General features: G+C 44.3%; 1 protein-coding gene across 2 annotated transcripts; it reads left to right on the forward strand.

The window, feature by feature from the left end:
• Nucleotides 1-2,206: 2,206 nt before the first annotated feature.
• GOT2 (glutamic-oxaloacetic transaminase 2) lies at nt 2,207-27,720 on the forward strand. Of its 2 annotated transcripts, none has more exons than XM_045891004.3 (10): nt 2,207-2,427; nt 13,512-13,668; nt 15,323-15,451; nt 17,952-18,011; nt 18,537-18,698; nt 18,933-19,037; nt 20,422-20,572; nt 21,255-21,420; nt 25,773-25,923; nt 26,484-27,720. In XM_045891004.3, exons 1-10 carry the CDS (start codon nt 2,339-2,341, stop codon nt 26,604-26,606), a joined length of 1,293 nt encoding a protein of 430 aa, XP_045746960.1. In that variant the 5' UTR covers nt 2,207-2,338; the 3' UTR covers nt 26,607-27,720. The 2 variants fall into 2 exon arrangements, with proteins under 2 accessions (XP_045746960.1, XP_064437313.1); XM_064581243.1 differs by lacking the exon at nt 26,484-27,720 and adding an exon at nt 26,157-26,295 and having other exon boundaries at nt 2,219-2,427.
• Nucleotides 27,721-27,916: the final 196 nt, after the last annotated feature.

Consider the following 27,916-nt stretch of genomic DNA (forward strand, 5'->3'; position numbering starts at 1 on the left):
AACAAATAAACACACCCAAAATGATGACTGTTAATATTATCTGTAATTTTTTATGAAGCAAATATGACAAAGTTGTGCCATCCCCTCCACAAGGGCAAACACCCTATTATCCCCTCCTGATCCTGTATTTTTTTCAAACTTATACATACTTTAACGAATGAATATATGAAATGATTTTGCATATCTTAAATCTGACGTAAAGGGTTCTGCAGCTTGCTTTTTTAATGTTTTTGAGGTTTATCTATGTTGATGCCTATAAATTGAGCTCATTCAGGGGCTCCTGGGTCTTTCAGTTACTGGATATAAAAGTAAACTAGTGGGACGCCTGGGTCGCTCAGTTGGTTAAGCGTCTGCCTTTGGCTCAGGTCATGATCGCAGGGTCCTGGGATCTAGCCCCGCATCGGGCTCCCTGCTGAGCAGGGAGCCTGTTTCTCCCTCTCCCTCTGCTCCTCCCCCTGCTTGTACTCTCTCTCTCTGTCAAATAAATAAATAAAATCTTTTTTAAAAATTGAGCTCATTCACATTAGTAGTTCTATAGCACTCCATTATGTGACTATAACAGCACATCTGTTTAACTGTTGATGAGCCACTCGGTTGTTTCCTGTGTTTTTCTTTTGTAAACAATGCTTCACTAACATCCTATACATGTGTGAGGTCTCCAAGATCTATACTTCGAAGTATAATTGCTGGGTCTTAAAGATAGTAATTGTTATGGGTTGAAATGCATCCCCCCAAAGTATAGGTTTAAGTTCCAACCCCAGGTACCTGTGAATGTGACTAATTTGCAAGATGCCAGCAACCTTGGTTACTGGCAACTTAAGATGAAACCATTAAGGTGGGCCCTGATCCAATATGAGTCATGTCCTACAAGAAAAGAAGAGACCCAGCCATACACACAGGGAAGAAAATACCATGTGAAGACAGAGGCAGATGGGTGCCTGGGTGGCTCAGTTGGTTAAGCAACTGCCTTCGGCTCAGGTCATGATCCTGGAGTCCCGGGATCGAATCCCACGTCGGGCTCCCTGCTCAGCAGGGAGTCTGCCTCTCTCTCTGACCCTCGCCCCCCTCATGCTCTCTCTCTCATTCTCTCTCTCAAATAAATAAATAAAATCTTTAAAAAAAAAAAAAAAAGACAGAGGCAGAGATTGAATGACGTATCTACAAGCCAAGGAACTGCTTGCTGGCAAGGATTGCTGGCAACTGTCAGAAGCTGGAAGAGAGGCAGGGAACAGATTCCCGTCCCAGAGACTCCAGAAGGAATGAACCCTACTGACACCTCAATTTTGGGCTTCTAGCCTCCAGAACTGTAGAAGAATACGTTTCTGTTGTTTTAAATCACCCAGCTTGTGGTACTTTGTTAGAGCAGCTAATCTAGTGGAGGAATCCAAAGTGGTGGAATCCAAAGTTGTGGCCTGGGGGAGCACAGGTTGAGTTCAGGGAGAGAGCAAGTGAGTCTGAGTCTGAGACAGTTCGCTGGGGCTAGACTGGGAAGGGCCTAGAATACGACCTGGGATAGGTGTTTGGATTTATTCATTCAGGCAGTGAGATACCCCAGGAAATAAATTAAGTCGGCAAGGGACACAGCTCTACCTGGGATTTTTAGAAGTGTCAGAGAAACAGCCGATCTTTAGAGCGGACTTGTTTGCATCGTTCTTCAACTTCTGGTATCTCAAATTCACTCACTTTTTCCTTTAAAAGTGATTAATCCCTTCCACACACAACTGCAAGTATTTGACAAACTCGAGTTTGTCATTAGTAACCACGGGTTATCTTGCGCTACTGAACCAGGCTGTTTTTAGACATAATCGGCTAATCTCACCTAATCCTCACAAATACCCCCACGAGACCCGCCCGTTATCCTCTACAAACAGGGATTAAGGAAACTCAGGAGGAAGGCGAGGTGATTTGCCCTTAGGCAAGACTGAGGACCGGCAACCCTGGTTACTGGCCGTAAGGCCGGAGGCAAAGTACTTAGCCTACACCAGCCTACATTTTCCCAGCTTTCAAACTGGCACGATAGCAGCTCTACCGTCCGGTCCGTCGTGATTAAACGAAAGCTTTTCCGGCGCCGCGAACCGCGAAAAACCGCGCGGTCACCGTTCTCAGGAACCACGTGGTCCCGGGGACGCCAACTCGGCGGCGAGCCCACACACACCGCTCGGCGCAGGAGGCCTCGCCAGGGTGCGCTGTGACGACCCTCGGGCCGGCGGGCGGCCGCTCTAGCCGCCCCCGGGGAAGTCGCTGTCCTTACCTTCAGCCGGAGCCCGCGCCTCCGTGTCGACGGCCGCTGGCCCTGCGCTCCGTCCTGCTGCGACCCACTGCCTTCTTGCCGCCCGCCATGGCCCTTCTGCACTCCGGCCGCGTCCTGTCCGGGGTCGCCGCCGCTTTCCAGCCGGGCCTCGCTGCTGCGGCTTCTGCCAGAGCCAGGTAAGCAGGGGAGACCGAGGCGGAACTGGGGACAACAGGCCTGCCCAGCCGGGCTGCGGACGCCCCAGGACGTCTCCCCGCCGCCCCCAAGCACAAGCGCGAGCACCACGCACACACTTTCTCTGACACCCCCTCGGCTTCCCTGGGGGCTGATAACTGAGCGTCGGCGCCTCAAAGTGACCGTCGGGGTCCTACATCCCTCCCCTCCCTTGCCCCCAGGACCGTAGGAGAGCGCGCCAACGCGTTCCCCCGGGGTTAGGAAGTGTGGCCCTCTACGGCACCCGGACTCCCATTCAGGGGTGGGGGGGTCACGAGACGCGGATTCGGCGCCGTGGGGGTGGGGGTGGGGTGGCGAGGGGAGAACACACGGGGCTGCGGTGCCGACCGGCCTGGGGCCGATTGGCCGCGCAGCCGAAACTGCCTCGCGCCGATTGGCCGCGCAGCCGAAACTGCCTCGCGCCGATTGGCTGCGGCGCGGAGGGGCGCGGGTGCCCTTGATGGGTTACCCTGGGGCGTGGCGGGGCTCACCTGTCCTGGCCTCTCTCGGCCCTGAGCAAGGTTGGCGAGGCCGCAGCGTGCTGCCGGTCGTGGGGGGGGGGGGGGGATAGGAAGTACACGGCGGGAAGGCTCCTGGGGGGCTCTGGCTTTCAGACCCACCTTTCGCTTCTGCATCCCCTGACCTTGGTGGGTGGCATCCTCCCTCCCTTCCCTCCCCCCACCCCGTCTCCGTGTTACCGCCTGAGTCGCCGGTGACCCCTGGGCCGCGTGGCCTTTGCATAGAGAAGGGTCAAGGTGTAGTTTACCTCCTTTTTGTTTGTAGGGAAGTCGCCGTTCTTCCTCTCCCCCTCGCTCTGCACTCGCTTAGTAAATAGTTTGTCACCTCAGTTTCTGAGAGTCAGGTGCTAGACCAGATGCTGAGTCTGAGGAAGAGACAGGTGTCACTCAAAAAACTGACAGATATGGGGCGCCTGGGTGGCTCCGTCGTTAAGCGTCTGCCTTCGGCTCAGGTCATGATCCTGGAGTCCTGGGATCGAGCCCCGCATCGGGCTCCCTGCTCCAAGGGAAGCCTGCTTCTCCCTCTCCCACTCCCCCCGCTTGTGTTCCCTCTCTCACTGTCTCTCTCTCTCTGTCAAATAAAATCTTTTTTAAAAAATGACAAATATGTAATTTCACACCGTGTGCTGAGTGTTGCAATAAAAAAGTACCGAGTTTAAAACGAATTAGTAATTCCTGAGGACCTGAGCCAGACGATTAATTCACTCAAGGCGATTTGGGACTGTATCCTTAAGTACCACCTAATGAGGAACCTAGCGTCCAACCCACCTCCAGCCAGGTATTGACTAAAGCAGCAAAGCCTTGGCCTGTTAGGCGTGCCTCGATCGTTTGCATGTCGTCTTCAAAGCCCGCAGGACAGTTTGTCCTTTACGCAGCCTCACACTGTTGGCAGCACAGTTTTGCTTGGGCTTTCACACTTTCTCTCTCCCTGATTTAGCTCCTCCTTGGCCCCCTGTCAAGGTGTGCTCTTTAAGCCAGCCTATCTAGTGGAGCAGAATTAGAGAGGGGTTATCATTTACGCAGCACTTTTGGAGAAGAGAAAGCGGTGTCTAAAATTATGGGCAAGAGAAAGTCTTTCAACACTGTAGTGGTCTTACAGGAATTATTGTTTTACAGATTTGGCTGGGTAGCCTAAAGCTTAAAGTGCTTGGTGAAAATCCCTATGGGTGTGACCTTTTAGTCATTGAGTTTGAGTGGCTGACTCATTTTTCTTTTCTGTCTTTTCACAATGAGAATGTAAGTTCCATGAGAGCAGAATCCTTACCGACTTTGTTCATTGATGTAAAGTTAAAATATTTGAGCATCTGCAGCTGAAAAGGTGTTCAGGTTTAAACAATGATGTATGATTGAGTGATAGAGCCAGATGCGGTATCTAGCCTGGGCTGGTATCTGTTCAGGTAACAAGGAAGTGAGAACCTTCACTGCTGCCACTGTAGAAGTGATCTTTAACAAAATCCAAAGGGAAAACGTTTAAAATAAACTCAACTAATTGAAGTTTCTTTTTTTTTTAAACAGCTCATTTTAATACAATTCAACCTTGGCAGTCAGTATTCTGAAGAACTGAGGATTTATCCTATGAAATACTTAATTGGTGTTGGGTCATTTAAAGGGAACTCTAAGTTCAAATGTTTCGTTTAGCTGCATTTTTTAAACAGAAAGCACTCAACATTTAACCTTGTCTTGTTGACTGTGCTGTGAAAACAGTGACATGAAATCAAGCTTAGTCCCAGGTCAATGAAGAAAGGAAAATATGCTAATGTATTTTGATTTACAATGATCTGTTCTTAATTATCCTGACTATTTCATTTTTAGTGAAATAACTGAAGGAGAACATGATACCCTTTAGTAAGTCAGCATGCACTCGCTCTCTCTCAAATAAATAAAAATGTTAAAAAGGGGGGATACTCCTGGGTGCCTTGGTTGAGCGTTTTACTCTTGTTTTCAAGTCAGGTCATGATCTCAGGGTCATGGGATTGAGCCCCGAGTCGGGCTCTGCGCTCAGTGGAGGGTCTGCTTAAAGATTCTCTCCCTCTGCCCCTCCACTCGCACACACGTGCTCTCTTCTCTCTCTCAAATAAATAAGTAAAAATCTTAAAAAAAAAAAGGCAGTGTGCAATAGTGGCATAATAACCAGTATTAGAAGATCACAATTGTAGTACCATCTTTGCCATTTTTAGTTCTGTGATCATGAGCAAATTAACTTCTCTTCTTATTTTAAAATAAGAATGTGAGGGAGGGGCGCCTGGGTGGCTCAGTCAGTTAAGCGTCTGCTTTCAGCTCAGGTCAAGATTCCAGGGTCCTGGGATCGAGCCCTGCATCGGGCTTCCCGCTCGGCAGGATGCCTGCTTCTTCCTCTCCCACTCCCCCTGCTTGTGTTCCCTCTCTCGCTGTCTCTCTCTCTGTGAAATAAATAAATAAAATCTTAAAAAAAAAAAAAAAAAGGAATGTGAGGGAAAGCATGTTTTTAAACTACAAAGCACCAGAGAGATTCCCAGAAAAATTGCAAGGCATTTGAATTAGAAATGCTTATCTGGATAGTTTGTACCTAACATCTTTTGGTTTGCTAGTCAACATTGCGCAATGGCTGAGGCTTTGCACTTATGTCCAAAGTACATTGGTAGGAATCGGTTTGGAGGCCACAGGTTATCAGCATCAGTTTTGTCCCTAGAGCACTCTTGTTTTCATCTATTACTAAAACATCATGGTTCTTATATTGTGGGCATAAAGTCTTTACCCTTTTAAGGAATGGAGTGATGAAGGGCACAAAGGTTCTGAACATGATTACTAATGTAGAACTAATTGAACTGAGTATCCCTGCTCCTATATTTAGATTAAGATTCAATATTATGAAATTGCTTTTAGAATTCTTAAAATATACCACTCTTGATCAGATCTCTGCCAAAAGACTCAAGGCCATGGTTTCTGAGAAAATCTCTGTGCTCAATAAACTTTTGAAAGAACTCGATGAATAAGTGTTTTTCACACCGTTTAATAAGAATGGTGCCTTCTGGGGCGCCTGGGTGGCTCAGTTGGTTAAGCGACTGCCTTCGGCTCAGGTCATGATCCTGGAGTCCCTGGATCGAGTCCCGCATCGGGCTCCCTGCTCGGCAGGGAGTCTGCTTCTCCCTCTGACCCTCCCCCCTCTCATGTGTGCTAATTCTCTCTCTCTCAAATAAATAAATAAAATCTTTAAAAAAAAAAAAAAAAGAATGGTGCCTTCTGTCCTGTGGCTTGGGGCCACAGTCCTGTCGTTGTTGATTAAAGGCCTTAGAGACAGAGATATCTTTTTTAAAATGAAAATTGCTTACTGGAAGTTTTCTATAATATGTCATTGACATTCAAAGTATTCCTTTCACTCATCAGTTAATGACAGTGATGTACAGAGGCAGGTGGCTACATGTCTTCAGGGCCTGAATTGTGGGTAGGAAGTAAAGGAAGCTTTCTTCAGGCCCAGGTCAGAAGTTGCTTCAAGGTATCTGTTTCATACTGTTGCTTAGACACTGGAACAACTAAGCAGCCTACATCAATGAAAAAAAGGGGGGAATTTGAGTCCTGGCAATAGAACTAGTGAGGGGAAAGGATGGTAATACTGTCTCCCAAAGCTGTAGAAAAAGTAGAAATAATTGAAAAGCAAGAAAGACCTGTATTTGGTCGTAAAGTTATGACCATATGCTTCTTGAATTATCTACATACTTGCTTCACCAGTAGTTACAAATGAAAGCATAGAAGTAATAATTTAGTAGCAATGATACCAGCTAACAGCAAGCACTCACTCTGTTCCAGGCTCAGAGTTTTATATTTAATAACTCCTTTCATCCTTCTAACAACCCTGTACAATCGGGACTGTTATGCTCTCATTTTACAATAAGGAAAGTTGAGATTTAGAACTTAATTGGCTTGCCTGTGCTCACCCAAGCTGGTAGGCAGCTGAGCTGTTATTTGAATCCATGCAGTTTGCCCAGTACTGACATTATCTAAGGCAAGCGAATAAAAGCCTAGGAAATCCAAAAATGGAATAATCTACCCTTCAATAACAGAATTAACTGTATGTAACAATTATAGCTACTAATACTAAGGCAGTTTTCAACGTGTCAGAAGAGCATGAATTTAACTCTGTAATGCTGTGCTGAGCCATCCAGTGTGCCTCATGGAGGAGTGAGGTGTACAAGTGCTGACTGGCCACTGACGAGTTCAACAAGAGAACCATTTTCGAGAAGGAAATTCTCACTGAGCTTGTCAGCATGGTGAGCACAGAGAACTCTCACTGTGCTGTGCTAAAACGTTCAATTGGTTGAGATTGGATAAATGATTACTAAGAGAACCTGAGCTAGTTCCCTGGGTAATTTGGAACCTTGCTTCCCTAGCTTCCACCTGTCACTGCAACACCACCACTCCCCAAGCTCTTTTTCACCTTTAGCCTTTATTCTTATGCCTCTGCTGGGAATGCCTTTTTCCTCCTGTCATCCTTAGCACTCACCTCATATGTCACCTCCTCCTGGAAGCCTCCCTAATCCTATTCTTTCTCCCCCTTCCCCAGGTTATTAGGTCCTGTCATCAAGGCTCTGAAAAATATTATGTGCTCTGAGCCTGTCTTTTTCACTGTACATCATCCCCCCAGCCCAGCCTGCATTGTTTAGAACTCCCTACGGGGTCATCCCCCTGGGCTAATGTGGTAGTGAGGAGTTGTTCTACTCTTCTTTATATTCCCAGCTCTTAGCACATAGCACATTCTCAATGACTGATTTAGGAGATCATAAAGACTTTGTTTTCTGGGGCCCCTGGGTGGCTCAGATGGTTAAGCATCTGCCTTCAGCTCAGGTCATGATCCCAGGGTCCTGGGATCGAGCTCCTCGTGGGTCTCCTGCTCCGCGGGAAGCCTGCTTCTCCCTCTCCCACTCCCCCTGCTTGTGTTCCCTCTCTAGCTGTGTCTGTCAGATAAATAAAATCTTTAAAAAAGTTTTTTAATTAAATCTTTAAAAAAAGATTTTGTTTTCTATAATATAAAACTGTAAAAAGCTTTTTGCTTATTTGCCCTGCAGGAAAAGGGTAGAATAATCTTTTTCTCAGAACAGTAATTTACCATGAGGTAAAGCCTCAATTTTGATACATTAATGCATCCTGCTGCCAAGAGAGTGTTTATTGGAAACATGGATGGTGCTTGTTGGGTGCCCTCTTAGAAATCTCAAAGTAGTTTTAGGTGAAAGATCGCCTGAAAGTTTTATGTTTTCTATATTTAGGATTCAATTTGGGAAGGCTGAATCAAAAAAATTGTTAAATATTTGATCACTTGATTAAGATAAGATTGTGAGTGCCTGAGAATTAATCATTGTTTATCTATTTAATTAAAATGACAACATTAAAATTAAACATAACATGACTGTAAAGCCATTTCATATGTGAGGAACTATGTTTTGTGTTTTGTTTTTTAAGGAAAAACAAGGTTTCAGACCCTCAACAAGTTTTAAGAATAAAAAGAATATTTTAAGAATAAAAAGGGATGCAGGGTGCCTGGGTGGCTCAGTTGGTTGGGCGACTGCCTTCGGCTCAGGTCATGATCCTGGAGTCCCTGGATCGAGTCCCGCATCGGGCTCCCTGCTCGGCGGGGAGCCTGCTTCTGCCTCTGACCCTCCCCCCTCTCATGTGCTCGCTCTCTCTCATTCTCTCTGTCTCAAATAAATAAATAAAATCTTTAAAAAAAAAAAGAATAAAAAGGGATCCAAAGACCAAAATGGTTGAGGACCACTGCCTTAGGACAACACAACTTTTTTCCTTGAAAAACAAAAACATATACAAAGTTGCATTTCTCTGTGATAGTTGATCCTAGTATGTTCTCAACCACTCATTAATAATAACTTTTAACCAAAGTAACTTCCATTTCACAGACAAAACCGAGGGGAGGGCACTGATGTCAATCCTACATAAGCATTTTAGCAGACTAGTGGATGCACATAGTTCAGCTTCTACAGCCACACATATATCCCTTTTATACTTTATATATATATACTTTTTTTTCCCCCTTAAAATGACAACAAAGAACATGTTCACTAAAATGACCCAAAGCTCTGGACTTCTAGCTTCTAGAACTGTGAGAAAATAAATTTGTTGTTTAACCCCCCCAAAAAATTTTTTAATTAATAAAATGACCCAAAGCTATAACCTCTCTAGCACGTATAAAAATAGGAAATAAGGGCGCCTGGGTGGCTCAGATGGTTAAGCGTCTGCCTTCGGCTCAGGTCATGATCCCAGTGTCCTGGGATCGAGTCCCGCATCGGGCTCTCTGCTCCTTGGGAGCCTGCTTCTCCCTCTGCCTCTCTCTCTCTCTGTCTCTCATGAATAAATAAATAAAATCTTTAAAATAAAAAATAATAAATAAAAAATAGGAAATAAAAGTATATAAAAATTATGCTTAGTAATCAATGTGTCTGTATCCTGTCTTAGAAATTATCTAGGTATCCAATAATTAAGTAACCCATTAATTAACTCATATTAGTCCAAGATTTTAAGTTACTTAAAGATCTTAGAAATTATCTTCAAGTGGACATACTACAAAATAAAATTACTTTTCTCCTAACCACCCATAACTCCAGTCTAATGAGAAGAATATCAAAGTCCAATAGAGGGGGGCGCCTGGGTGGCTCAATTGGTTAAGCGACTGCCTTCGGCTCAGGTCATGATCCTGGAATCCCGGGATCGAGTCCCGCATTGGGCTCCCTGCTCAGCAGGGGGTCTGCTTCTTCCTCTGACCCTCTTCCCTCTCGTGCTCTCTGTCTCTCATTCTCTCTCTCTCAAATAAATAAATACAATCTTTAAAAAAAAAAAGTCCAGTAGAGGGGTATCTTGCAGTATGCCTGACCAGTACTCCCCAAAACTGTCAAAGTGATCAAAAACAAGGGGTATCTGAAACTGCACCACCAAGAACAGCCCAAGGAGACATGACAAGTAAACGCAATATGATATCTGGGTAGGCCTTTAGAACGGAAATAGGCATTGGGTGAAAACTAAAGAAATCTGAATAGATTGTGGATTTAATAATGTGTCAGTATTGGTTCATTAATTGTAACAAATGTACTCTACTAATATAAAATGTTAATAATAAGAGGAAACTCTTCAGGGGCAGCTGTTGGGAACTCTGTACTAGCTGCTCAATTTTCTGTAAATCTAAAACTGTTCTATGGGATGCCTGGGTGGCTCAGTCTAAGCATCTGACTTCAGCTCAGGTCATGATCCCAGGCTCTTGGGATTGAGCCTCACATCAGGCTCTCTGCTTAGCAGGGAATATGCTTCTCCCTCTCCCTCTCTCACTCGCACTGTCAAATAAATAAATAAAATATTTTTTTTAAACTAAAAAATTTAACCTACTGGGGTGCCTGGGTGGCTCAATCTAAGGTTAAGCCTCCGACTCTTGGTTTCAGCTCAGGTGTTGATCTCAGGGTGGTGAGTTAAGGCCCAGGTTGGGCTCCATGCTGAGGGTGGAGTCCAAGAATGAATGAATGACTCTAATAAAAGAGAAAAAATAGGGGCGCCTGGGTGGCTCAGTCGGTTAAGCATTTGCCTTTGGCTCAGGTCATGATCTCAGGGTCCTGAGATAAAGCCCCACGTCTGGCTCCCTGCTCAGCAGGGAGTCTGCTTCTCCCTCTGCCCCTCCCCCCACTTGTACTCGCTCGCTCGCTCTCGCTCTCTCTCTCCCCCCCCCTCAAATAAATCTTTAAAAAAAGGGGCACCTGGGTGGCTCAGTCGGTCAAGTGTTTGCCTTCGGCTCGGGTCATGATCTCAGGGTCCTGGGATAGAGCCCCACATCGGGCTCCCTGCTCAGCAGGGAGTCTGCTTCTCTTTCTCTCCCTCTGCTCTTCTCCCCACTCATGCGCGCGCTCTCTCCCACTCTCTCCCTCTCCCTCTCTCTTTCTCTCTCAAATAAATAAATAAAATCTTAAATTCATATTTAAAAAGAAAAAATATGTAATTTTTATTTTATTTTTTTTAATTCAAGTATAATTAACATACAGTGTTATATTAGTTTCAGGTGTACAGTATAACGATTCAGCAATTCTATACGTAATTCAGTGGTCATCAAGATGGGTGTGCTCTTATTCCCCTTCACCTATTTCACTCACCTCCCCCACCCACCTACCTCCCCTCTGGAAACCACCAGTTCTTTATATTTAAGAGTCTGGTTTTTTGTTTGTCTCTTTTCTTCTTTGCTCATTTGTTCATAAATTCCACATGTGAGTGAGATTATATGGTACTTGTCTTTCTGTGACTTATTACACTTAGTATTATACTCTCTGGATCCATCCATGTTGTTGCAAATGGCAAGATTTCATTCTTTTTTGTGGCTGAATACTCCATTCTACCACATCTTCTCTATCCATTCATCTATGGATGGAGACTTGGGCTGCTTCCTTCCATATCTTAGTTATTATAAATAACGCTGTAGTTCACATATGATGACATACATCTTTTCTAATTTTGTTTTATTTTGAGTAGATACCCAATAGTGGAATTGCTGGATCATATGGTGATTCTATTTTTAATCTTTTTTTAACTTTTTTCTTTTTCTTTTTTAAATAATCTCGACACCCAGTGTGGGGCTCAGACTCACGACCCTGAGATCAAGAGGTGCATGCTCCACTGACTGAGCCAGGCAGGCGCCCTCTATTTTTAATTTTTTGAGGAACCACCATACTCTTTTCTTTTTTTTTTTTTTAATTTTTATTTATTTATTTGACAGAGAGAGAGAGACAGCGAGAGAGGAAACACAAGCAGGGGGAGTGGGAGAGGGACAAGCAGGCTTCCCGCTGAGCAGGGAGCCCGATGCGGGGCTCGATCCCAGGACCCAGGGATCATGACCTGAGCCGAAGGCAGACGCTTAACGACTGAGCCACCCAGGCGCCCCTACCATACTCTTTTCCACAGTGGCTGCTACACCGTGGATTCCCACCAGCGGTGCATGAGGGTTCCTTTTTCTCCACAAGCCAATGTTTGTTTCCTGTGTCTTTGATTTTAGCCATTCTGACAAGTGTGAGGTGAAAATATGTCACAGTAATGATTAGTTGAACACAAATTTACATTTTTCATAATTTTAAACATTATATAGGAATAATGTTAGCTTATAGTATCAGTAAACCAGTATAAGTTTAGGGAAAAACAAAGCCACAGAATAAAATGTATACTTGTATCATGCTTAACATGAATAAATAAAAGACATAACTATTTTTATTAAATCAGTTCAGCTAGTCTCAAAGGTTTATATCACTGATGTGAACTTGAATTTTTTAAACATTTGAGTTAGTTTCTTTAAGAAAAAACTTTTGTGTAGCACATTTAAAGTACTAGAAATTCAGTCTTTATAACACAGTCAGACCAGAGTACCTTTGAGATTTTTTTTTTTTAAGTGGAGCCCAACACAGGGCTTGAACTCACAACCCTCAGATCAAGACCTGAGCTGAGATCAAAGTTGGGCGCTTAATGAACTGAGCTACCCAGGTGCCCCAAGATTTTTATGATCTCAATTTATCAGTACCCTATAGAGCTGGAAAACATTTCACATTCAGACACTGAGAGGTAAAACAAAAAAGCCTTTCTGAATTACTGACATATAGAGATCTTATAGCTCTTTTTTTTTTAAGATTTTATTTATTTATTTGACAGAGAGAGAGGCAGCGAGAGAGGGAACACAAGCAGGGGGAGTGGGAGAGGGCGAAGCAGGCTCCCCGCCGAGCAGGGAGCCCAATGCGGGGGCTCAATTCCAGGACCCTGGGATCATGACCTGAGCCGAAGGCAGACACTTAACTGACTGAGCCACTCAGGCACCCCTCTTATAGCTCTTTAGGTTTACAACTTCAGCCACAGGCCAAAAATAAATATAAAAACCTCACAGTTCTGATTTTAAAAAAAGAAGAGCTGCAAGATTTTTTTTTAAAGATTTTATTAAATAATCTCTGTACCTAACGTGAGGCTCGAACCCACAACCCCAAGATCATGCTCCACCAGCTGAGCCAGCCGGGCACCCCAGAACTGCAAAATTCTTGATTTAAGCTTCAAATAAACAAAGTCAAACAAACAACAAACCAAATTATGTGTCATCTCTCACCCAACAGAGAATAGATCTCTGCTACGCATTTTCAGAGATTACTGAATGGTCAGATCCTAAAACCAGATTCACAATCATTGCTGCCAATGAGGACTAGCTTACTGGCCATAGCTGAACCAGAAACCAAACCCCAAATCAATAGCGGGTAGGGACAAACCAGAGAAACAGTTTTTGCCTTGGGCTGCTTCCTGGAGACCACAGGTGTGGAAGGGAGTGCCCCGCCTCCAGCTGGCAGGGCTTCTGAAGCCAGCAGGATGAATGTGGGAGTGGTGCACAGCAAAGTAAACCCCAACACTCGAGTGATGTAATAGGGCATCTGGCTGGCCTACATTGTCTTTGGTCTTCTGCCCTCCTCTGTGAAGTGCTTTGGCAGATTTGAGATGTCTCTGGCCATGGAAATCCAGCTACTGTGACTGATTTCTTTTATTTCTCATTTCAGCTCCTGGTGGACCCATGTGGAAATGGGGCCCCCAGATCCCATCCTGGGAGTCACAGAAGCCTTTAAGAGAGACACCAACAGCAAAAAGATGAATCTGGGAGTTGGTGCCTACCGGGATGATAATGGAAAGCCTTATGTGCTCCCTAGTGTCCGGAAGGTGAGTTTGCCATCTTTCTCCTGCCTTCTTGGGATGAATAAACTGAAGAAAGCTCCTGGAGAGTGGCAGAAAAAGTGCCAGGCTGGGAGTTAGGAGACCTGGCTTCTAGTTCTGGCACCAACTGCTTGAATCACTTGTAAAAGTGACAGATTGGAACTATGTGGTCTTTTTCAAGATTGAACTTCTGTGATCATTTATAAAGCAGGCATAGTGTCATGTTTAATCCTGAAGGTGCACAAAAGGACCAAGAGTTTAAGCATTGCCTCTTGGTTATAAGAATAGCCCTTTGTGGATGAGGCTTACTGCTTTTATTTTCCATTTCTCTCATGTTGATTGCCTTAATAAGCTCTCCTAGACAGGCATGCTCTGTCCCTTCTTCATACTGAACTATAGAGTAATTCGCTTTATTTTTGTTGTATTTTTATCACTAGTCTTTCTTTTGGTTATCACTATAACTTCAAATAGTTAATCCCCTTAGAACAGTTTTTTAAAAGGAAGTGTGTGTTTCCTTTCCATCTACACCTCCTCTGTTGATATATGAATGCTTCTTTGTCACTTCCAAAAGTGGGGTGGTGATGTGTCATTCCTCCATAGAGCAGAACTGGGCACAGTGAGTGCAAGTTACAAAGGAGTACTTCAGGTGAGGGTACGGCACTCCGGAATCATCTGAGCTGCACCGCCCTGCAACCAGCTGGCTCAGGCCTCAGGAGCCACTGAAGTAAGAACATGGGCTGAATGAACCCCTGAAAGAAGAAGTGGGAGTGTGGGTTAAGGGTTACCTCTAGAACTCTCTGAGTAGAAAAAAAGGGCTCGAGAAACCATTGTGATGAGAAGACCTATTGAAAACTGCTGGCTGCTGGGTCTCAGGTCATGCAGGGATTGCTTTGGTCTCAGTCAGTTTAAAGTATTCAGCAAGTATTAGTCAGCTATTTTGTAAGCTGGAATACCACCACACGCTTCTGTACATTCCTTCTTCAGGTCTTCAGCTAGTGGTAAGAGCTGTAGCAGCTGTTCCCTGTTCAGCAGATGAAGAAACTGGGGCTCAGGAAGGTTACTAAGTTGCTCAGGGTCACACAGCTAGTAAGGGGCAATCTCACCTCTGTCTCCAAAGCACGAAGAGATGTGGCTGCTACTATTAACTCTTTGAAGTTCTTAGACTGGCATTTTACCTTGAAATACTTTTTTATGTATTCAGTTTGATTTTATCATCTTATATCTCTTTTAAGTGTTGCTCATAAATCTTGTTCCTGTGCATTCCAAGAATGCCGTATGTTAAATATTAACCAAGAAAACATTGTATGCCCATCCATATAAAACCTAACTGTAAAAAAACAATAAAATATAATTTTAAAAATTCAAATATTTCTGTTCTACGGTATAAAATACCAACTCTTTTTTACTGTAGGTTTTTGTTTTTGTTTTTTTTGGGGGTATGTATTTTCAAGTTTTTATTTAAATTCCAGTTAACATACAGTGTCATATTAGTTTCAGGTATAGCACTTACCCTTTTTCTTGGACAGTATTTCCAAATAAAAACAAGGCTTTACTTCCTTTGTATTTAATATATAAACTGAATTTGTAAAACATTAAATACTAATCATAGTAATTCCAGGTAAGGAGAAGAAACTAGGCAGATACCTTTTCTCTTGTCTAGGCAGAGGCCCAGATTGCTGCAAAAAATTTGGACAAAGAGTACCTGCCCATCGCGGGACTTGCTGACTTTTGTAAGGCATCTGCAGAGCTAGCCCTGGGTGAGAACAACGAAGTGTTGAAAAGTAGCCGGGTAAGCAGAGCACACTCTGGCATCATACGGAGTCTGTTTTTAAATTTAACAGTTTAAACAAATTTGAAATAATTTAAATAAATAAAAAAAGATACATCACTTTGTGATGATTATTTTGAGGTGGCTGCACTATTGCTAATATCTCTTCTTTAGAAAGTAAGCTGGCACTTATTAAATAAAGGATTTCATGTAACACCCATTGTAAAAATGTAGCAGTAATCCTGAAAATGGAATAGTAATTTGACTGAAGAGTTGACACTGCTCTGTGCGCTTATGTTCATTTTATACTGAATATGCTTTAGAAATGCCAAACTAGGGGCTCCTGGGTGGCTCAGTCATTAAACGTCTGCCTTCGGCTCGGGTCATGGTCACAGGGTCCTGGGATCGAGCCCTGCGTCAGGCTCCCTGCTCAGTGGGGAGCCTGCTTCTCCCTCCCCTCTGCCTCTTCCTTCTACTCGTGCTCTCCCTCTCTCTCTCAAATGAATAAATAGATCTTTAAAAAGAAGAAGAAGAAGAAATGCCAAACTATGCCCAGTTTTAGGCCTATAATTAGCCGCTACCCTCATGTTCTTGGCTTCCAGCTTGGATGGAGGAAGCACACAGGCAGGGCTCTTAGGGCCAGGACCAGTCTGGCACTCCTCTGCTGCCCCTTCATGGCCAGTTTGGACATTAAAAGAGAGCAGACCGTGCTCCCTTTTGCTGCCTCCCTCGTCTCTCAGTTCCAGAGAGCATCGTGCAGCCACGAGGGAGAAGCACACCTGTCTCCTAGTGTCTCCTCCTTCCGTCTCCCTGGGGGCCCTCTTATTGTAGAAGAAAGATGGCACTGAACACAGACTTTGCACAAGCAGATGGCTGTGTGCACCCACAGAGTATGCACAGCCTCAGTGCTTAGAGTAGAAGAGGAGTAGCGCTGGGCAGGCAGATGCTTCCAGGCCAGTGAACAGCCCAGTGACCTGTGGCCTCGGGCACTATAGTTTACTTTCCTTTGAAACAAATGTGTTTATTAATGGATACATTCGTATGTTTAAACATCTATTTTTCTGGGTAAGTCTGGAGAAAAACATACAAAGTAGCAGAACTAAGCCAACATTTTTCCCCTTCCTCCCCCAAGACCAGAATAAATACAGTTTATTCATAAGGCTGGTCTAAGTCCACGTTAGTTCATTAACTCAAGAGAAAAGCATACAACCTCCACCACAGGGTGAGACAATAGTGATCCTAATCCATGGTTTGATTGATATCCGAACAATCAACCACTTATTAACCCCTCATGGAAGCTTCCATATTTTTCTGCAATTTTTGCTTAGCTCTATCTAGCTAAAATAACAACAGCTTGTTCATAAATTGCTGTGCCTTTGTGGATTATTAGTATTATCAGATCCACAGTTAGGTTTGTTTGGTTTTTGTTGTTTTTTTAAGTAATCTCTTCACCCAACGTGGGGCCCGAACTCACAACCCCAGGATCAAGAGCCCCATGCTCTACCGAGCCAGCCTGGTACCCCCGCAGTTAGGTTTTTATTTCTGTCACAGCAAAGTTTGCAGGGACAAACTTTGGTAAAGAGTTTGTTAGGTTCCCCCCATTTCTTCTATTGCCCTTCAGGGCAGAAAATAGGTTTATGTTTCAGAGACCTTAAATTTCTATGGTGCCTTAAAAAAAATCTGTGGTTTCTTATTCCTTAAAGTTGACTGATTTGAAGAAACAGATTTACCTCAGGCACCTTCCTATTACTCAAAAGATAATGTTTTCATGGGGCGCCTGGGTGGCTCAGTTGGTTAAGCGACTGCCTTCAGCTCAGGTCATGATCCTGGAGTCCCGGGATCGAGTCCCGCATCGGCTCCCTGCTCAGCGGGGAGTCTGCTTCTCCGAGCTCTGACCCTCCCCCCTCTCATGCTCTCTCTCTCTCTCTCATTCTCTCTCTCAAATAAATAAATAAAATCTTTAAAAAAAAAAAAGATAATGTTTTCAGACTATGGAAACTCGCAAAGTGGAACTTCTGAGCCTTTAAAATGTAGCGATCCTTATTATTCTAATAATAATAAGTTGACTTGCTTTTCAAGGAACTTTGATGTTCAGAGACTCATTCAATTTTGTATAATTCTGGAATAATATTTTAGTGTACTGACTGTTCTTAGTGTCTTTTTTTCTCTGTATAAATCAGCTCTTTCTCATGTGGGGGAAGAGGTTGTATCCTGAATGTTCCTCCTGCAATATGGTATGATACTGATAACAAGCCGTGAGGAGTTAGCTTCTCCGTCAGCAAAGGTGTGGGAAACTGAAGAGATGGCTCTTTTGAGAACTCACGAGGAGAGTCAGTCTGTCTCTTAGCAAATGGGGAAATGAAACAATAGTGCTGTTCTCTCGTTTCTGAATACCGTTTGGAAGGTTGTCTTCAGCTTCTGAAGAAGGAAGGGCTCTGCTCTGTGGGCTTGGCCTCCGTTCTGTTCATTGTGGGCCTGTAGAGAGTGTCCCACCTCACTGACCGTGCTGTCTCTCCTTCAGTATGTCACCGTGCAGACCATTTCTGGAACTGGGGCCTTGAGGATCGGAGCCAGTTTTCTGGTGAGTCTGAAAACTCCTGCAGGAAAGAGCTGTAAGACAGTCTGTTAAGTTGAGGATGGTGGCGTTTCCTATTGCATGTGTGTTTGCTGACAACTTTCCACAAAGTTGGAAGAGTTCCTGTTCTCTGATAAACGGAGTCGGGGGTAAGAAAAATGAAAATACTTAGAAGAAATTACAAGGAAGACAGAATGATAATAATAATAAATCTAATTTATTGAGCACCTGTCTGTCACTACCAGCTTTTGTTTTAACTCATTTAATTCTTTATGAAGGAGGCTCACTTACCGCCATTTTACAAAGGAAGAAAGTGAGGCCCAGACAGGCCCTTGGCTACACAGCGAATTTACTTGTCAGAGCTTAGATTCCAACTCACGCAGTCTTGCTGCTGCGTCGTTACTATCTCTCATTCATAAAGATAAGCTGAGTTTCAAAGAGGAAAATGTCTTCCTCAGTGAAATATATCAGCTCTTTTTTTTTCCCCTCTTCCTTCTTCACTTTTCCATTCCCTTTCATCCCATCTTTTAGCAAAGATTTTTTAAGTTCAGCCGAGATGTCTTTCTGCCCAAGCCGTCCTGGGGAAATCACACGCCGATCTTCAGGGATGCTGGCATGCAGCTGCATGGTTACCGATACTATGAGCCCAAGACGTGCGGCTTTGATTTCACAGGTGCTATAGAGGACATTTCGGTAAGTGTGACTTTCAGGGCAAGGGGGTGAAGGGACAGGAGGCAAACCTCCTTGTGGAGATGTGATGCCTCCCAGCTGGGTCTCAATATCTGACTTAAAATACTGGGGATGAACTAATTCCCAGATCTCAGGTTATCTTTGTTACTGATCCAAAATAGTGAGCCTGTGGCATTTCAGGTAAGTTATCGCCTTCAGAGCTGCAAAGTCACCTATCTTTTGGTTGTCTCTTTTTAGAAAATGCCACAGCAAAGCGTTCTTCTCCTGCATGCCTGTGCCCACAATCCCACAGGAGTGGACCCCCGTCCTGAGCAGTGGAAGGAAATAGCAACAGTGGTGAAGGTAAGGAGAGTGAGCTGACTGGCGACAGTTTGTGTTCAGTAACTGGCCATAGATGCTTAACTGGGCAAGGTCTTAACAATGAGAATTAATTACCCTTGAGCCCACATTGTTAAGTTGTCAGGAAAGAGCTGCTTATTTGCATAATTAGCAGTTTGGGATTGTTTTGTTTTTGTTTTTTAAGATTTTTGTTTATTTGAGGGGGGAAGCACACGCACATGCGTACAAGTGAGGGCAGAGGAAGGGAGAGAATCTCAAGCAGACTCTGCTGAGCGCAGAACCCAATACGGGGCTCAATCCCACAACCCCAAGATCACGACCAGAGCCAAAATCAAGAGTCAGTCGCTTAACTGACTGAGCCGCCCAGGCGCCCTGCCTAACTAACAGTTCTTAAGTGGTGGTACATGAGCAGCTTGAAAATAATTTCTGTTCTTCAGCCTGGATGCTGGGTGTAGGGAATTCTGAGGAACCTTGTCATTGGCTAGCCTGTACAGTGGGCATCCACTGGCCGCAGGGTGTCTCTCATTGGCACCTACATTTGCCCTGGCCAGGATTACTTGTTCGTCCTTTATACACTTTGTCATGTCTCCTGTCCTGGCCTATTTCCTTGGCATGGCCATTATCATTCACAGGGTCAGCTGTCAGAGAAGGCACTAGTCAAAATTTCAAGGGAGCAGGGGCGCCTGTCTGGCTTAGTTGGTAAAGCATGTGACTCATGATCTCAGGGTTATGAGTTCAAGCCCCACGTTGGAGGTAGAGTTTACTTAAAAAAAAAAAAAAAAAATTCCAACAGAGGAAAATACTCCTGTTGCCTTGTACCCCCATTTTCACTTCTTTTGATTTCCCTTTCTTTACATTCTATCAAACATAAGATGCAAACAGAATAAAACAGAGGGGAAAAAAGAGAGAAAGAGCATTCAGAGAGCACTTTGAAGATGAGATGGTTCTCATGAGTCCTGGGTATGAGACTGCCAGAGTTACATTAGCCCCAGAAAAGACTGATGTTGGTCCTGTATTGACTGGACCAGAGTAATTACCCAGACTCCTTTGGGCCTGAAAAGAGCTTCCTGTTTGATCAAGCAGCTTTCTGGGAAGATTGAAATTAAGAGTATCTTTTCTTCTCGAGGGACCATATCCACCAAAGTAAAAAAATATATATGATGATGTCTTAACTCAAGGAAAATTAAACCTCTCGAGGCAATCCGGACCCCATAGACTGGAGGGTTGGAATACATGGGACGGATCAAGATCTTCAACAGTGGCAACACTGGGGGAGAAAACTGTTGACTCTATGTGAGGCAAACATCGTCCCAATAAGCACAGGCAAGCATGTGGAGCTTCTTGAGAGGGACTGCCTAAAGCTTTGCTCTTCTCTTTTCCTTCCCAGAAAAACAATCTCTTTGCATTCTTTGACATGGCCTACCAAGGCTTTGCCAGTGGTGATGGTAACAAGGATGCCTGGGCCGTACGCCACTTCATCGAACAGGGCATTAATGTTTGCCTCTGCCAATCCTATGCCAAGAACATGGGCTTATACGGTGAGCTAAAGGACCCAGTGCGTGATGTGTGTGTGCTGATAAGATTGAAGAAGTTCTGGAAGAGGATGCCACAGCGATACCAATTTGGGGGGTGGGGTGTATGCTCTGTGTGTGTGTGTGTGTGTGTTACCCAGAGAAGAAAGACAGGTAACATGGATTTTACTGATCTCAGTCACATCTTTCATGTCTCTGAACTCCTCCAGCAGGGAAAACTAATGACTGCTTCTGTAAATAAGAAGTGACTGCTCCACAAACCAAGAAGATGGATATAATAAAAAAAAAAAAAGACCTTTGAGTCCTCAAACTTCCTGTTATTTCTAGATTAACCATACTGGTTGTTGAAAGCTTTTAATTTGTAACAGATATTTTTGTGGCACTTTTTTTTTTTTTTAAGATTATTTATTTATTTATTTGACAGAGACAGCGAGAGAGGGAACACAAGCAGGGAAAGAGGGGGAGGGAGAAGCAGGCTTCCCGTGGAGCAGGGAGCCCGATGCGGGGCTCGATCCCAGGACCCTGGGATCATGACCTGAGCCGAAGGCAGACGCTTAACAACAGCCCCCAGGCGCCCCCTTTTGTGGCACTTCTGGTGGAAGCATAACATCTAGCAAATTGAATCATGATTTGCTTTAGCATGTTAGATTAGAAAACTGAAAGACGAGATCCATGTGTGTCTTTCCAGGTGAGCGTGTGGGAGCCTTCACTGTGGTCTGCAAAGATGCTGATGAAGCCAAAAGGGTGGAGTCACAGTTGAAGATCTTGATCCGTCCCATGTATTCCAACCCTCCAGTCAATGGTGCCCGGATTGCCACGACCATCCTGACCAGCCCTGACCTGCGAAAACAATGGTAAAAGCGCATTGTGGCTCCCCAGCCATCTGCCTTTCCCACCACCGATCTTTCCAAGCTCGTTTATAATTGGCAAGTAGTGACATACAGTATCACCCAGCTTCCATATGTGGAAGGGGAGGAGGGGAGAGAGGAATGTGCATTTTGGTAGCCCTTTCAGATACATTGGAGATAAACGTAATTCAGAAACACAGGGGTTTTTTATTCCATTATCTCCCTGCTAAGTAAAACCTCCCCTCTCCTCAACTGAGGTTCAAATTGAAGTAACTTACATAGGAAAGCTTTTTTAAGAACATCATATTTTTGGTTCTTATCCCAATAATAGCTACCATTGAATCACTATTTCTGCTTATTTTTTACTTTTATTAGCCTTACCACCTGAATCTCTTGGCACCTGTGCTCTAACTTAGTGTTACTCAGCCTCTTGGACCATAGTCCACAAAGACAGGTATTTTGTATCATGACCCTGAACACACATTACCTATAAACATATATGCAACTGAAACTATTGTCAAAAACTCAATACTTAGGCTTCATGTGTTCCAATATTTTCTTTTTTTTTTTTTTAAGATTTTATTTATTTATTTGAGAGAGAGAGAATGAGAGACAGAGAGCATGAGAGGGAGGAGGGTCAGAGGGAGAAGCAGACTCCCTGCCGAGCAGGGAGCCCGATGCGGGACTCGATCCTGGGACTCCAGGATCATGACCTGAGCCGAAGGCAGTCAGTCAACCAACTGAGCCACCTAGGCGCCCTGTTCCAATATTTTCTAAATGTCAGTTGCATCCAACTACCTTGAGTATATGAGCTACTAACAGGTCATGCTGCACAATTTAGAAAACTTGCTCTAGATCAGAGATTGGCAGACTGTTCTATGGGTCAAGCCTAGTCTGCCCCTTATTCTTAAAAAGTTTTATTGGGACACAGCCACACCCATTTTTGATGAATTATGTTGTGGCTGCTCTTGTGCCATATGGCAGATTCTAGTAGTTGTGACAGAGAGCAAATGGCCCACAAAACCTAACACATTTGTAATTTAGCCCTTTATAAAAAGTTTGCCATGTTAACTGTATTGGAACTTTAAAAAAAGTTTTTAAATAAAAATTTGAAAATGAAAAGTTTGCCAACCCCTGCTCTATACAATTCAAAGTTAATAAAAAGCCAAGATGCCCATGAACAATGTGATTTGTCAGACAAGAGTTTGTCTTTGTAGCTGGTTAATTGAGAGGCTAGATCCCTGAGCAGCTTCTCGGGGATTGTCTGTTGTTTGTAAGGAACTTTATCTGCAGCTCCCCAACTTATCACACGACTGCTATTCTTTCTACCTTAAATTACTCCTGTGAAACATTGAAGTAAGTCTGGTTCATGGTAGTTCTTTTTAGTTAAATATATCCATGCAAGGTCTACCAAAAAACTGACTACTTTTTAATTTATAATTTTTCCCATTATAAAATTAATGTGGGGCGCCTGGGTGGCTCAGTTGGTTAAGCGACTGCCTTCGGCTCAGGTCATGATCCTGGAGTCCCGGGATCGAGTCCCGCATCGGGCTCCCTGCTCAGCGGGGAGTCTGCTTCTCCCTCTAACCCTCCCCACTCTCATGTGCTCTCTCTCATTCTCTCTCTCTCAAATAAAAATAAATAAAATCTTTAAAAAAAAAAAACTTAAAAAAATTAATGTGTAAGTACATTTCAGAAAGTTTGGGAGAGGGGAAAAAATTAACTGTAAATCCAGTCATTATAACCCACCTTTTGTCTTTGTTCACTATTTTCCATCATGGTAACATACTATATACCTTACTCCTATATATATATGTTGTAGGTTTGGTTTTGTTTTTGTCTCTTAGCATCATACTAAGCTTTTTATTTATTTATTTATTTTACTTCCTATTTGTAAGTGGTTTTTTATATTTCCTAACGGTTATCAAGATATTCTTTTTAATGTGTGCACTTCAGTACACCTTTGAAGTCTGTCATGTACAAAGATAGCAGAGGTACTGTGCTAGATGAGTGAGGCATTTCTACCTGTGGAGAGTTTATAATCCGGTGAGAAAGGTACACGTACGGCTTTGACACAAGAGACAAAGAATAAAGGTGGACCAAAGGAAGGGCTATTGATTCTAGTGGGGAATAAAGGACGATATAATGAAGACAGCAGCCTGTGAGCTGTGCCTTGAAGAGAGAAGAATGCCTTTCCCCCAAAGAGAATGAAGAGTAAAGGAGAACCGGACAGAGCTGTGCATGAGGACAGGCACAGGAGCACGATGTGCCTTCTCTAGGACGTGCTTCGAAAGTCCCAGGTAGTTCTTGTGGCCTCGACTCTGAGTGGGAGGAGGATAGAGAAGGCAGCAAAGCTGGGAAGCTGGGAGCAGATGATGAAGCACCTTCACCAATATCATGAGAAGTCAGAACTTCATTCTATGGGCACCAAAGAGCGTGGAAGGGCTTTGCTGGAGTTGCCCTGGATCTAGCTGTGGTCATAGCCTCCATGCTTTTAGGACCCCAGCCTGAAAGTAAATGGAGCTGGACAGATGGGACCATAGGAAATTTTTTTTTTTTTTAAAGACTTAATTTGGGCGCCTGGGTGGCTCAGATGGTTGAGCGTCTGCCTTCGGCTCAGGTCATGATCCCAGGGTCCTGGGATCGAGTCCCATATCGGGCTCCCTGCTCCTTGGGAGCCTGCTTCTCCCTCTGCCTCTCTCTCTCTCTCTGTCTCTCATGAATAAATAAATAAAATCTTTAAAAAAAAAAAAAAAAGACTTAATTTATTTATTTGACAGAGAGACAGCAAGAGAGGGAACACAAGCAGGGGTGTGGCAAAGGGAGAAGCAGGCTTCCCGGTGAGCAGGGAGCCCAATGCGGGGCTCAATCCCAGGACCCTGGGATCATGACCTGAGCCGAAGGCAGACACTTAACGACTGAGCCACCCAGGTGCCCTGGGACCATAGGAAATTTAAAATCAAATGTCATCCCTAGAGGGGTCAGGAGCTCTAGCTCCAGCCAGGAATCACACTGCTAGTGAAGTGTTGCCAGTTTTTTCCAGAGAGGACAAATCCATGTTTTTATGTGCAAGTGCCCAATTTTAAATGTTTACCTGAGTCAAATAAAAATAACTAAGACTAATTTTGTTTGACTTCTAATTGGCAATGTGACCCGTTGTAACTGTGTATGACATCATCATAGATGGTTTAAGAACATGAACACATTAGAACAGGGAGGTAAACTATAAATGTTTTTACAGTCGTCTAGTTGGGCAAGAATTTCCCCTAGAGCCATAGGTACAGAATGGGAAGAGGAGGATCTAAGGAAGGCAGTGATTATGTCCAGAATCGAGTGAGCCATGTGTATCAGAGGACTGCCTTCAGCCACCAGATAGAACTGACCCTCTCTTCCTGGGGCTTTCAACACAGCACTGTTCGGTTGGTTCTTACATTGTCCTGCCTTATTCCATAGTTGGTGGTTTACACGTTTGTTCCTAGTGTCAGTTGTAAGATTTAAAGGCAAGGACCATGTCTGAACTCTCCCTTCTCACCACCTAGCACATGGCTTGGTGGTGAGAAGGGAACATCATAGGTTCCCAATGCACTGTCTTAACTGCAAAAGCAGGAGTGTGTATTCCTTCCATGTTAAAAATAAGGTCATAGTTTACTATTTAAAACACAGCTTTTGGGGCGCTTAGGTGGCTCAGTCAGTTAAGTGTCTGCCTTCGGCTCAGGTCATGATGCTGGGCTCCCAGGATTGAGCCCCACTTCGGGGCTCCTTCCCCCACTCATGCTTGCTCTCTTTCCCCCTCTCTCAAATAAATAAAATATTTAAAAAATAAAACACAACTTTTGCTCCCTGCATAAAGGATGGAGAGCCTTAGCCTTCCTAGATTTGAGTCATTCATCCATCTTTTTTTTTTTTTTTTTTTAATTCATTTATTTCAGAGAGAGAGAGCACGGGGTGGAGGTAGGGCAGAGGGAGAGGGAGAATCCCAGTGGTCTCCATGCTGAGCACAGAGCCCGACACAGGGCTCGATCCCACAACCCCAAGATCATGACCTGAGCTGAAATGAAGAATCGAATGCTTAACCAACTGAGCAACCCACGTGCCCCCTCATCTTTCTTAGTAACTCCATCACGTTAATCATTAGGTGCCTAATCAAAATAGTGTTCTGATAGAAAACAATGCTGTAAAAGAGCTTTTCACTTCTTGAACCAGCGACAGCATCTGACTTGGGCTAGGACAGAGAATTAAGGCACACTAGGGGAATACTCAAGGAAGGTAAAACTGCTGTGAGCTGCAGCTTATCTGTGGTGCTTGTCCAGAATTGAGCTGCGTCCCAGGGGCTTTTTTTATTGTTTCTTGTTTGACAGGTTGCAGGAAGTAAAAGGCATGGCCGACCGCATCATTAGCATGCGAACTCAGCTGGTCTCCAACCTCAAGAAGGAGGGCTCCTCTCACAACTGGCAGCACATCACCGACCAGATTGGCATGTTCTGTTTCACAGGACTAACACCCGAGCAGGTGAGTGGGCTCCGATTTCTCCTCAGCTGACCGACTGATCAGTCCTCGTAAACTGGAATTCCTCACAGATCCCCTACCTATTCAGATTACCCTTGAAACAGGCATTTTGGAGGCTTGTTAGGTAAAGGAAGAGGGTAGCATTCATTTTGTTCTGTTAGTAGTTGTTTCCCTGTCTGTGTCGCCATGAGGTTGCAGATCGCCGAAAAGCAGAGCGTGTTTTGGTCTTTCTCCAGACTACTGCTGCTTCTCTGAAGAGATACCAGAACAAGCAGGAGCCTGAATACTGATAGGAGCCATAGCTGAGCTGTTCCATAGCTGCATTCTGGATCTGTTTTTTCCTACAAATGCTGGATCTAAGATTTGTTTTCACCTGTTCACACCTCAGAATTCCTCATCTGACTTTAAGATGGTTTTTTATCCTTCTCTCTATGCTAGCCCACCAAATTCTGGGAATAGGGTTTAAGCGAGAAAATAGAGTTTCTTGTTATTTTCCTGTTTTACCGCCTGGGCTGGGCAAATCCCCCCGCCTAGAACACGCTCCTGTACTCTCCTCTCTGCAGGTGGAGAGGCTGACCAAGGAGTTCTCCATCTACATGACCAAGGACGGCCGCATCTCTGTGGCAGGGGTCACCTCTGGCAACGTGGGCTACCTTGCCCATGCGATTCACCAGGTCACCAAGTAATTTCCCTGGCGGGAGGAACCAGAGACAACCTTCCTGCCTATGGCCCCTGCTGTTGTGAGATTCACACGGAGAGAGAAGGAGGGTGGATGGGGGTGAGCAGGTCCTTTCTTTCAACCACAGTACACAATACTCAACCACTGAATGTGTTTCACAGAAAAGAACATGTAGTGAAATAGGGCAGAGGCATCCGTGGCAGGTGTCTGAAACTTTGTGGCTCAAAACCGAACTCCTGCTCATCCTTTAACCTCAGCTATTCCAAAAGAGTTTACATGTACAAGAAAGACATAGCCCCAAAACCATGTCGATCATGCCATTGCAGTATTTCAGAAGCTTTAACTGCAGCATCTTATGGTGTTGGGGCACTTCTAGATGCAGCATGAGAACAGCACCTGCAAGAGGTGTTGTGGGAAGAGCTCATTCTAACACTGACAGGCAGCCCTGTGTTTGTCCTCCCGCGATCGAGCAAGCTTATCAACAGACCTCGTTACAGAAATCATGTTTCGTGAAAACCAGCAAGTCTGCTGCCGCTACAGTGAGGAAAATAAAAAGATGCGGTTTCCTGTCTTATTTAAGGAAAAAAAAAAAGGTTCTTCTTTTCAATACTTTCAGGCATTTTAATGTTCCTCTCTTTTCCCTTATCATTGCTGTTCTTTTCCTTGGCACAGAGATCTATAACTAGCCTACATTTTCATCCTGTGCTACTGCTTGATTGACCACCTGCCCCATGCTCTAGCTTTCCTTATTTAAAGAACCAAGAAGATAATTTCCTACTCCTCCTGTACCCTCACCTTTCTCATCAGAGAATAGCAGAGAGTAGGTAACGGCACTTGAGTTCAGCATCGTCTTCAGTGATTGATTGTCTGCTGTCGGGATGTCGCCTCTGCCCGGTTGGATCCATTCATTCAGTACGGTTGTGCGGTCTCTCATCTCACACCATGAGCGCAATGCAGGGCAGAACCAGGCAAGCGGACCTCTACACTTCGGTTTTAACCTCTGTGTGCTGCCAGCTGGGCTCAGGCTTCACCCTTTGGAAAGATAACCACCATCTGCTCCAATCATGTAGACTTCTTGGCAGCCTGGTTTCTCTGCTAAAATAAAGTTACCGTAGACCCCACCAGTGTCTACTATGTTCTTCTTTAATGGGAGGAAAGGCTAGGAGTGGCCGTATGTCCCAGAAGCCTGCAGGCCTATTCAGCTGCCCGTAAGCCAGTAGGCGTGTGAGCTGTTCCGAATGTAAACAAAAGCCACATCTTCGTCTTTGTCTTGCCATTCGGCTTGTCCAGTCCAGCAGTGTTGAAAATGTGGGTATA

This window comes from Mirounga angustirostris, unplaced genomic scaffold, assembly GCF_029215605.1.
Source record: "Mirounga angustirostris isolate CCGP_5_RB_7025 unplaced genomic scaffold, mMirAng1.0.hap1 SCAF_16, whole genome shotgun sequence".
In the NCBI taxonomy this organism is placed as follows: domain Eukaryota; kingdom Metazoa; phylum Chordata; class Mammalia; order Carnivora; family Phocidae; genus Mirounga; species Mirounga angustirostris.

Bases quoted from the DNA above. Each gene is read 5' to 3' on its own strand.
- GOT2 (XM_045891004.3), top strand. From the start codon at position 2,339: ATGGCCCTTCTGCACTCCGGCCGCGTCCTGTCCGGGGTCGCCGCCGCT. The intron at 2,428-13,511 runs GTAAGCAGGGGA...TTCTCATTTCAG, and splicing joins GCGGCTTCTGCCAGAGCCAG to CTCCTGGTGGACCCATGTGG. The intron at 15,452-17,951 runs GTAAGCAGAGCA...TCTCTCCTTCAG, and splicing joins AAGTGTTGAAAAGTAGCCGG to TATGTCACCGTGCAGACCAT.